This window comes from Octodon degus, unplaced genomic scaffold (assembly GCF_000260255.1).
Source record: "Octodon degus isolate 3935 unplaced genomic scaffold, OctDeg1.0 scaffold00007, whole genome shotgun sequence".
NCBI classification, from domain to species: Eukaryota; Metazoa; Chordata; class Mammalia; order Rodentia; family Octodontidae; genus Octodon; species Octodon degus.
In genome coordinates, this window is record NW_004524583.1 from 31,906,696 (window position 1) to 31,917,756 (window position 11,061).

The 11,061-nt window shown below is 50.5% G+C and overlaps 1 protein-coding gene across 10 annotated transcripts in view; it reads right to left on the reverse strand.

Moving 5' to 3' along the window:
• Window positions 1–548: 548 nt before the first annotated feature.
• Numb (NUMB, endocytic adaptor protein) overlaps window positions 549–11,061 on the reverse strand; it is a 181,099-nt gene continuing 170,586 nt past the window's right edge. For 7 of the 10 annotated variants that reach the window (XM_023703417.1, XM_023703429.1, XM_023703410.1 and 4 more), the window contains 5 exons: window positions 10,389–10,593; window positions 7,686–7,979; window positions 6,061–6,210; window positions 3,438–3,584; window positions 549–2,478 (listed from right to left, as the gene is read on the reverse strand). In XM_023703417.1, the coding sequence (XP_023559185.1) occupies window positions 1,778–2,478; window positions 3,438–3,584; window positions 6,061–6,210; window positions 7,686–7,979; window positions 10,389–10,593 (1,497 nt within the window). In that variant the 3' untranslated portion in view covers window positions 549–1,777. The remainder of the gene's footprint in view (window positions 2,479–3,437; window positions 3,585–6,060; window positions 6,211–7,685; window positions 7,980–10,388; window positions 10,594–11,061) is intronic. The other 3 variants (XM_023703432.1, XM_023703430.1, XM_023703427.1) reach the window with 2 other exon arrangements.

Sequence of the window (11,061 nt, forward strand, 5' to 3'; positions counted from 1 at the left end):
ACCTCGAGACAAGGGTTATGCTTGCACACAGAAAGACAGGCATTCTACTGACTTTCATTAGTTCCTCACGGGCTGGAATGTCACCGGGAGGGTCCCGCTGCCTGCCTCTCGGCGAGCCCCTCATGCCCCATCGAGGCACCGGGCAGCATCCCTTTCCCTGTGCCGGGCTGGTTCTGGTAGTGGCAACTGGAAAGAGCTGCCTTCCCGGACTTCCCAGCGAGATGACGCTGTTCGCACGCTGCACACAACCCAAGCTCTGCCGCCCCTGCTCTCAGACCTAAGACGTCCGACTGAACTGGTCACACGCACTGGCCACACGCCTGCTCTGCAGGGCTGGGTCTTGGAGTCCAGCACTCCAGCCGCGGGGCGATGAGACGCCACCGCTGCGTCCGGGCCACGCTTGAGCAAACCTCCTCTTCAGCTGAATTTTAGGGACATAACAGTCACAAAGATTTCCTAGCCACTAAACCAGCAGTTCGTGATAGCAGAGGAGACAGAGTGAGACTTTAAACTCAAGAAGAAAGAGCAGCCCTGCGTGGACGAAAGCGTCTAGCATGAACATTTATTTTTGTTAAAGCAGATTATAAATTCTCATCAGTACAAATATATATATATATATATATAACTTACATTTGATTGTAAGGCCAACGTTCAAAAGTAAAAATGAGATGGGATCTCCTGTAACCCGAGGTCAAGTGGCTGCAACTGGCAATGGGACTTCTCACCCAGAGGGTGGCGGGCGCACACACAGCTAGCAAACGGGTCCGCGATCTGCAGACCGTGGGAACGGCACAGAGGACAGGAGCCAACTACAGAGCCACAGGGTAACCTGCGTTCCACCCTGTGGAGATGTCACTGTCACCTTAGTGTTAAAGGATTAAAAGGAGATTCCAATGATATAGAAAAGATAATAGTCTCTATAGAGCATAGATTGATTCCGTTAAAATGACATTAGAATTTCATCAAAGGTTTAAAACCTGGACAATACTGCTTTCATTTTTAAATTTAAAACTACGACCTAGAGACTGTCTGTCATCAGCACGATTGCTGGTGCATGCGCTACCCAGGAGGACAGTGAGCGAGCCAGGGACTGCGCCGCAGCGCCTGCCCCGTTTTACTTCAGTAGGCATCAATGATCAATCTTATTTACAATTTCTTACAAATAACCTTTTTTTTTGGCAAGATTACTTACAACTTTTTAATATTGAGAACTATTTAAAATATTCTAAATGCATAAAAATAAAGATTTTGGCTTTTGATATATATATATGTATATATATATATATATATATATTTATTCTGTTACTCAAAATGGAAGCTCCCCTTTACGCCTGGAAGCAGCCCTGCTGGCTGCGCCCAGCCTGAGCTCTGGCCTCTCCAGTGTGAAGGCCGGTCCTGGAGGAGCCAGTGAATGGCCTCAGGATAAAGGGAGTTCTGCTCCCAGTGCCTTTTATATTCCAGTAAATGTGCTTTGAATAGATTCCTGTTCCGACACTTCTGTCTCTGCTGCCAGACATCTGTCCGAGGGTGAGAGGGGACGGGGCGCGTGGGCAATATTTTCTGACTTCTTGGCGTGGCTGTAAGACAGCATTTGCTAGGAACAGCTTGCCCCCCCTTGTTTCAAAAGTCACCCCATGAAAGCACTCTGCCTGGCCTTGTTCCTTGGGACCTCTGGGACTAGTGGAAAGTGTACTGAGCGGGAAGACAAAGTCACCTTTGACCTCCACCCCCTGCCTTCACCTAAGTACAGACAAGACACATAAGCTAGAGAGATTGCTTAAAGTTCAATTTCAAACGTCTTCTGCAGGTCACTGGAGAAGGGGTTGGTAGGGGAGGGGTTCGCACGCTGCTTGGATTTGCTTTCCAAGGCTGCCCACTGGGCCTCGAAGGCGTCTACCGGGCAGGCACCTGCAGGCAGCTCTGGACGCCGGTCTCCTGAGGCCAGCCTGCGGTCGGCCACACCATTGAAGGCCGCAGACCCGTTGAGGTGTGGGGCTGGAGGCCTCAGGAAGGGCTGGGCAGCAGCACTGACTGTCTCACACTGAGGGGAGGGCTGCTGGTGGACAAGGCTGGGTGATGGGTGGGGGAGAGTGACCTGAGAGTGGCCTGCAGTGCCAAACACATTGGCGACCATCTGCGAGGGGGTGATGCCCACCACAGGCACATTAGGGGCCGGGTAAGGCATCCCATTGGCCACAGGGTAGGACTGGGCAGGGACAAAGGCTGGCTGCAGAGGTGGGACCACGCCCACAGGCACGGGCTGTGAGGCAAGGAACACACTCCCTTGGAAAGGTGGCACCGCCTGGGAGACAGCCGCAGGAGGCGGTGGCTGCAGGACCGGCTGCAGAGGGGCAGCAGAGGCCTGGGGCTGCGGGGCCCGGACGCTCTTGGACACTTCTTCTAGCCAGCGGTCAGCCTCTGAGGGAGTGCGTCTATGGCCAGTCTGGAGGTCTGGAGAGGACAGGCCCCACTCAGTGCCTGGAACCAGCAAGATGGAGAGAAGGCGTTAGGTGGTCTCTTCCTTCCCCTCCCCTCAAAGCCTTAGTTATTTCAATGATCCTAATAAGGATCTTTCCTTGGAACAAGGAACAAGTCCTCCTAAGGGGCTGTTCTGTGGCCTTGATAGGTGAGAAGCAAGTACTGTACTACCAGCTGAGATTTTTCAGGACAACCAGCCCATCAGACCGTGCTGCTCTTGTGGCCAGGTTCAGGAGCTATTTAATGTGCCTCAAATAAATGCACTGAACTAAGGCAGCTGGCTCACATGGGACAGCCCTCCTCGTTCCCGTGGCTCATCCACAGTGTAGGAGCCAGCTCACACATGCTCCACAGCACTCAGGGATTCATCTTCAGTCTAACATGGCACAAACAGCACATGGCCACACGTCTGGGCCCTGTCTGGTTTCTAGTCATACGATACACCTTTCTGGTGAATGATGCTTACTGCTGGACAACATTTTTTCTCTTACAGTTACAGAAGAACTAGTAAATGCAGGGAAGCGCTCAATTTGTTTATTTTTCGGCAGAACCAGGGATTGAACTCAGGCCCTCGTACCAGGCAAGCGCTTATTCTATTGAGCTATCTCCCTGGCCTCAAGAACTAGTAAATACAAAAGTGGGAAGTTTGCCTCTTGCGGGAGGCAAAGTTCCCACTTCCTTCAGGCCTGTTTGTCCACTGCCAAATTCAGGGATGGATTCCCTGGGGGCAGGGCTCAGGAATCTAGTTCATAAAAAGCTGTATGACGGCTCAGGTCCATAGTTTTAAGATCTATCAAGCTAGTATTTTTTTGTTCCCCTCCTTTACCATCCTGTCTAGAAGGGAACGTATGTTTCCTAAAAAGGATTCTTCTCTAGTTCCCACTCCAGTAACTGGCTGTTTTTAGAACCAGGGTCACTCATCTGATCCCAGAATCCTCCACCATCTGCGGCCACCTTACCCGAATGTGTGGCTGCAGCTTTCTTGTTAGCAGCATCAGGGGCCTGGGCCCAAGGGTTGGTCTCACGCACAGGCACTGCTACGGGTGCTAGAGCAGCATGGGCTGGCTTAGCAGCAAGCACGTGGAAGGCTGAGGCAGTGCCATTAGCTACAACGGAGCAGACAACATCAGTGGAGCTAATTCACGCAAGATGCATGAGCGAGCTCAGAGCTGGCTCAGTCAGGCCGATGTGCAGCACAGGGGAGAGAAGAGAGAAGAGTGACGGTGGGGTGACCATGCTGTCTTGCAGTGGGCCCACAGACCTTCTGGCAAAGAAGGGTTCAGAGGCTATAACTGCAATGATTGTAGTGATAAAGCCAAATGACTGTTCTGGAAAAATATGCGCCCAGGAAGAGGGGAAATGAAGCCTACAACAATTTTCAAGTTATGTTGAATAGAACTGCTTTTATAAGCAGAAAAAAAAAAATCTACCTATTCCAGCTACAACTTAGCCTTTGGCTTAATGAAGTAGATGGGGCATTGCTTTCTTCTATACTCTTCCAAAAGGCAAACTATAGCAATAATGATGATGGCTAAATATATTTCCTTATGTGCTGGGCACCATGTGAACAGCATTTTATGGGCATCACCTCATTTAATTCTCCCCAAAGCCCTGTAGGACTCACACAGGAAGAGCACTGGAAGAAGTTCTCAGGCATTCTGCAGATAAGTGAAATCTTACGGAGAACCAAGCCCTATATATACCTACCATAAACTACAATTTATAAATTAGCCCACTGGAATTAATAACGAAAAACCAGAATGACCAAGGCTGGCCAGATAGTAGGATTAAAGTGCCTACTTCGGCAGACACAGGGACTGGGGTTCAATCCCAGGTATGCGGCGCCGCGCTGCCCCCAGGGTACACTGAGTCGGCAACCGAGGCTGGGTGTGGTGGCGCACGCCTATAATCTCAGCTCTTGGGTGGCTGAACACAGGAGGATCACTACAAGTCTGATCTGTGTAGTGAGACCCTGTACTAAATACATAAAAAAAACCCAATGCATTATTCTACAAATTACTTAAATGTATGCATTATTTATTTCTGGAATTTTCTATTTAACATTCTTTTCTCTAACATCTTAAGATGGCAGTGGACTATGAGTAACTGATACCTGGGAAAGTGAAACCATAACTAAGGCAAACTACTATATTGTGTATTTCCATATAAAAGATGAGAAATCAAACTTAATATTTTCATTTGCTTAATTAGCTTATACTTTCATTGCTTTTGAAAAATTTTTCCACTTGCAATGTTCACAATAACACAAAGTGCCTACTATGTTTCCTTATCTCTATTAAAACCTCCTAGCCCTGTTCCCTTTACTCTAATAAACTATAGCAATAACGATGATGGCTAAATATATTTCCTTATGTGCTGGGCACCAGGTGAACAGCAGAATGGAAATCTGTATCGGCTTCCATTCTTCATTCCCCTCCCCTGCTTCATAGGTACAGACTTGTATCTCCTCCTGCTGCGTAACACAAAACTCCCTGCTCAGGAAGGGGTAGCCCTGCTCATGGCGGTGGCAGCACCTTCCCAGGTCCCGTCTAAAGCTGATCTCCCTGCAGACTGGGGCTGCCTGAAGGGCAGCGCAGGCATGATGTGTGACTCCATCTGCTAAGCCCGGGCACTGTTAGGTGCTTAGCTGTGCCCACGCCCATTATCATGAGTATTATAAATATCTGTTACATGAGAGGAAATGGCTACCTGGTGACATGAAAAGCACATAAAGGCTTGGAGGAGGGAGGGGGGAAGGGGAGGACAGGGCAGCAGAGGGGACATGGACTCCCTGGAGGTGAGGCGTGCAGCAGGTCCTCCAAGGGAGTGGGGCACTGTCCAGGGCACAGCTTCCTCTAAGCTTTTTTAAAAAAAATGAAGGGCAAACCTCGGAACTCAGATCAGAAGTCTTCAATTTAAGTTACATTCTTTGTCACCTGAGTCAATGCCAACTATTAATTCAACATCTCTGACAAAATAATTTGTTGTAAGTCTTCAATGGCAAAAGTAAATTTTAGGACATTTGTTACACAAGATGATCCAGAAAGCCAAAAGGAGCCTTTTCTTTACGAACCTGTGATAGGACAGGGACTATGTATGTCCCAGCTTCTCAACCAGGCCCTGTTGATACTCGGGGCCTAATGACTTCACTGGCCCTGAGCCTGGAGGAGGCCTGGCTAGGCCCTCTGGTCTCTACAGAGTGGCCGGCACAACACCCCTCCCCCAGTGTCTCCCTTCGGATGCCACACTTTCCCTGAGGGAGCAAAGCTACCTGGCTGAGCGCCACTGTGCAAGCGAAGCATAATGCCTCAATTAATCGGGATCACTGCTGCTGCTCCAAGACTGGCTTGACACTCTGACCCTTAACTGTCAGGTGCAAATCAGGCAGTGCACTGGGGTTACAGAAGCTCCTACAGAGGGACCACAGACAGGCGCGTGCATGCAAGATGATGGAGCCAACAGCTTAGGAAACGGAGAGAAACGAAGCACAAGGACTCTAAGACATGGGGATGGGTCTGCCCAGCTCTTGGGGAGCTGCGGGTGCCGACTGACACCCAGTGACCAGCGGGACGGGGCACCAACCTTGGAAGGCAGGAGACTGTGGTGGCACCACTGTCACTGGCTTGGTCATCGGGGCGGATGAAAAGGGGTCCTCAGAGGGTGTGCTGAAGGCGCTGGTGATCTGGGAGCACAGCGCACTGATACTCTCTGCTTCTCCTTCCACCTCTGGCACTGTAAGGCAAGCAGAAGACAGTTCCAGCAGAGACGCGGAGCAGTCCCGCGGCAGGCTGCGGCCCGCGGGCGTCTCAGGCTCGCTTTCTGTGGCAGGTAAGACTGCTGGTGCTACAGAAACGGCTTCCACAAATTTACTGACTGCCACTGCACTGGGTTTTCTCACGGAAAAGTATAAAATGTCAAAAATTCATGTTCTAAGATATGTCTTTTCTCCTTACACACCTCCAAATTTCTTTATTTCCTTTTTCTTGTGACAATGTTAGGAACTGGTGTCCTCTCTCTCGTGTCAAGATATTCAACCAGCTAGGTATTTTCGGAAGACCAAATTTGCACTTGTATTTCAACCAGTTGCCATGGCTGAGGTCTGAATTAAATTCCGGAGCCATTAAGTACTTCAGAAAAATGGGGTAAAGTCCAGGCCACCCGTGGACGTGGAGTGCTTAGCTCTGCGATCATGTGTCATCAATCATGTCTCTGTAGTCTCCAGGACCACGTATATCAACAGTGACAGAAAGTGAACCTAAGCGAAGGGCTCTGGAGCCCTCGCTCTTAACACGGAATCAAGGGTGCGTCTGTGACCCCGAGGAGGCTGACGTGCGGAAGCTCCCCGTGAAGAGAACAGTTTGCTTCCCTACCTCTTGCCCCAGAGGGACACGGAGACAGAGTAAGTGCTTGCAATACCTGGTTTCAAATTTCAAAGGTGCCGAAGGCTGGAAGGGGCCTTGGTGACTGACTGGTCCGACTGCTCTCTATGCCTGGCTTCATCTGTCAAAGGAGCTGAACTCTGCCTTGGCACGGTGTCGGGGCTGCCTGCTGAGATGGCACCCTCAGAATCTGTGATGGCAACACTGTGCCACATTTCAGAGGGACTAAGTAGGGCTCAAAAAGTTCGGACCAAATCTGACCCTTCAGCTCCGGGGCACAGGGGCACAGAGGTCCTGGTGCGCTGAGCAGAGCCACCACTGTGTGGCAGTGCCGGAAGGTAGCGAACGGATGTGGACAAGTCGCGGCTTCCAATGAGGATCTCAGGACCGGGGATTCCTGCAGGCGGCCCTTTAGGAGTGTCCTCCCTCCGGAGCCAGCAGCCCCAGGGTCAGTGAACACTCGCCCACTGCCTCGGGTGCACCTGCTGCTGGTGCTATTTGATTGTACGTGTGCCTCGAGCCTTTTAAATTAACTCCTGCTTGGTCCCAAGGGCCTGAGTAAGAACGGAAACTTGGAACAGACCTGCGAGACGTAGTGCATTTCCAGCAGGAAAACCCACAAACCTCGTGGCTGGGGCTAGAGAGTCCCTGTCGAAGGCAAACTGATGATGCACACCCTGCACCTTGGGGGCTCATGTCCCCGCAGGTCTTTGTGTTTTCGCATGAGAAATGACACAAGATGCAGTCACCAGCAAGCCTCAGAAACGCCTGGAGGCAATGATGCTGCTTAGTGTCAGAGCCACATGGCAGCCAGGTACCTGCTGTTACCTGCATTTTTAATGGGGAAGTCGGTCTTCCTCTGCATGGTGGAAGGGAGCTCGTTGATGCGTAGGGACAGTTGGCGCTTAAAGGGTGACATCTTCTGGCTGAGGGCAGGAAATCCTCGGAAAGAGCCCTGGCGGGCGAGCTGTTCAATCGGTGCGTGGCGGCGAGGAATGGCGTGAGGGTTGTTCATCTCCGAGGCGGCAGTGGCGTCCGCAGTGGGAGAAGTGGGGGAGGCGGGGGCCGGGGCAGCACTGCTGGAGGCCTGCGACGCGCCAGCAGCTGGCTTATCTGTTTCAGCTCAAGACAAGAGTGAGGAGACCTTAGCATGACTTCCCGGTGTCTGCATGTACAGAGCTGGGGACCTCAACAGACCTCCTGACCTACTCATCTCCTACCCAAAGTGTCTTCAGATACGCGACAAGCAGAGCGTGGCACCCCCGCTGCTCACACAACTCAAACATTAGATCCTTTATTCTCACACAGTGATTTATAAGTTAAGACTTGCAGCAAGATTCTAAAAACCCAGTTCCCATGAGCTCACGTGAGTCCTTTATAGAATGCTGACTCACTGTTTCCAGTGTTTACATAGAGGTAGCTTTGAGAGTGGCAGTCAGAAAGGGCTGTGTTTTTCATGTGTCAACAATCTTTAAATCACAAACAGATGCACTTGTGGTTCATTTGAATAAAAAGATGCAGAAGGAAAATTGGAACTTGGATTAAACCTAAGTGTATGACTGCTTCCGGGGGTACCAGGTGGGTGCTGTTCTTGCGTGAATTGTGTGTGTGGGTCCTTGCACGGAGCAACAGCCCAGCCCTGCCTGACAGGAGCCTGCTAAGTCACTAAGTTGCCCAGGCTGGGCTTGAGCTTGTGATCCTCCTGCCTCAGCCTGCCAGGGTGCTGGGATCACCGGTGTGTGCCACCAGGCCTGGCTCTGGGTACCAATGCGGTTGTGGCACTTGTGCCTCAGCCTTCGTGATCCTTTGTAGATCTTAGGACTCAACCTTTGTGTCAGATGCTGCCGACAGCAGTATTACTTGGTGGTATCAAATACCCTTGCAGAGGTGGGCATGTGGCTCAGTGGGACAATAATGCCTAGCATGTTTGAGGTCCTCGATGCCTAGCACCACACACATGCAGCCTTCAGTCTAAAAATATTACAGTACACTAAAAAGCTATTCAGGGAGTTTTCTAGTGAAGCCGCACGCCTTGCTGTGGACAGGGGATCTTGCGAGGTCGTCGGTTTCCAGCTCCCGCCTCCCACGAGCCTCCCGTCTTGTGCTGCCGCGCCCAGCCAGCAGGCGTTTTATTACTTGCTATGCCGGCACAAATGCTTCTAAGAAATGAGAAGCAAATAGATCCCACTCAGCTCGGTGCAGTGCAGTGAACGTGCAAGAGGCCGAGGCGGGCGCCACCTATGCCCGGAGGGCAAGTGCAGCCAGAGCAGTTCGGGGTCCCGCGCCTGTCATACCTCTGACACCGCCAATCATTTCAAAAAATACTGTATTTTTTGGGAGGTCTTAAGAATTATACTGGATCAGTATTAACAATAAGGTACACAAATAGGTCAGTACAACTAACAGCTATTAAGGACAAAATAAAAAAAAATTAACAAAATTATGTTAATATCTATTAGTTTTGGCTTCAACCTAGTTACATACAAGATGATTATTTATTTATTTTTTGCAAAATTCAACAATCTGTTTATTCTTTCTTTCTTTTTTTTTTTTGGCGGAACCGGGGATTGAACTCAGGTCCATGCGCTTGCCAGGGAAGTGCTTATTCCACTGAGCCATCTCCGCGGCCCCAAGATGGTTATTTATTTATTTATTGCTTTCCTGGCACTGGGACTTGAGCTCATGACCTCACACCTGCCAGGCAGGCGCTGTGCCACTGATGTTGCCACATCCCCAACTCTCGTTATATACAAGAATACAAGCACATTCCCTAAGTCCTATTAGTTTTATTTTATTTTTTTAACGGATTTAGTACAGGGTCCACAGGGTCTCACTACACAGACTGGACTAGTACTGATCCTCCTGTTTTCACCTCCCAAGAACTGGGATTACAGGCACGCACTACCATGCCCTGTCTTATCCACCACCTCAGCATGCCCCAGGGGAGGGGCCAGCGCGGCACGCTGGGGATGGAACCCCAGTCCATGAGTCTGCCCAAGCAGGTGCGTTAGTCTGCTGAGCTGTCTGAATGGCCCCCTATTAGGTTAAAATGTACCTCATCAGCTGGGTGTAGTGGCAGATGCCGGTAAGTCCAGTACTTGGGAAGCGGAGGCATGAAGACTGCCGTGAGTTTCAAGCCAGCCTGGACTACGTGGCAAGACTGTGTCTCAATAAACTAAAGGGAAAAAAAAGGGCGCCCAGCCCAGCTTTACAAACTCTGATGTTTGTACAGGCATTTCTGCTCTCATGCCCCTAAGCCAGTCATTCTAAAGGAAAGCACTCTTGTAAGAGTTTCAGCTTTGTTACTAAGATTTTACCTACTCTAAGGGATCTTTCCTGTTCCGGGGAGAAGGGAAGATGCTGGAGCTAGAACGCAGGGCCTCACCTGTGCTAAGCAGGCGCCCAGGCCGAGCTGCACTCGCAGGCCCAGGGGCCTCTTTGATCATGAGCAAATGTCCCTGACAGCTCTAAAATGTTAATGTGCTGGGGAAACTGCGCGCAGCAGGCACACAGCGCAGAGGGCGGTTGTACCTTTCTTGGCTTCCTGCATCTGTTTCATGATCTCCTCTCTTTCTGCTTGCTCGGTGGCAGTCGTGACACGGAATGACCCTTCTCTTGTGAAAGTCGTCCGACTGGCATCAAAAGTAGCAGTCACCCCGCACTCTTTCTCCCGCTTCTGCTTACGCTCTAGGCAGGCTGCAAAAGCACAGCCTACTGCATGGCTCAGTCTCTCACCCTGTAGGAAGCAAAGGTTTATAAAGCTTTTTAAGAGACACAATACCAACAATGACACACACTCTTACGCCTATGTTTACGTAAGACCAAATGTTGCAAACTCCAGCTTAACACTAAGTTTTAGCATGTTACCACCCTCCATTTAGATAAGTAACAGTGCCGAGCACTTAGGAGACTTCCCTCACACTGACCGCTCCAGCCCTGGGAGCGGGTGCAGGCCCCAGCGTCTGCTTTTGGCATGGGAGGTCCTTCTCAGGACGGCCCCATCGTCTCGTCAGCTTCAGCCAACGTTTAGGGCACACTGTGCAAGGTTCTAAGCCTTCATGCATAAAACTTTAGTTACTTCAGACAAAGAGATTTACCAGGGGCTGGAGAGATGGCTCAGTGGTCTAAAGCACCTACTTAGAACAAGCTTGGCAAAGCATCGGGGACCGCGGTTCAATCCCCCAGCACCACATGCCAGCCAGCC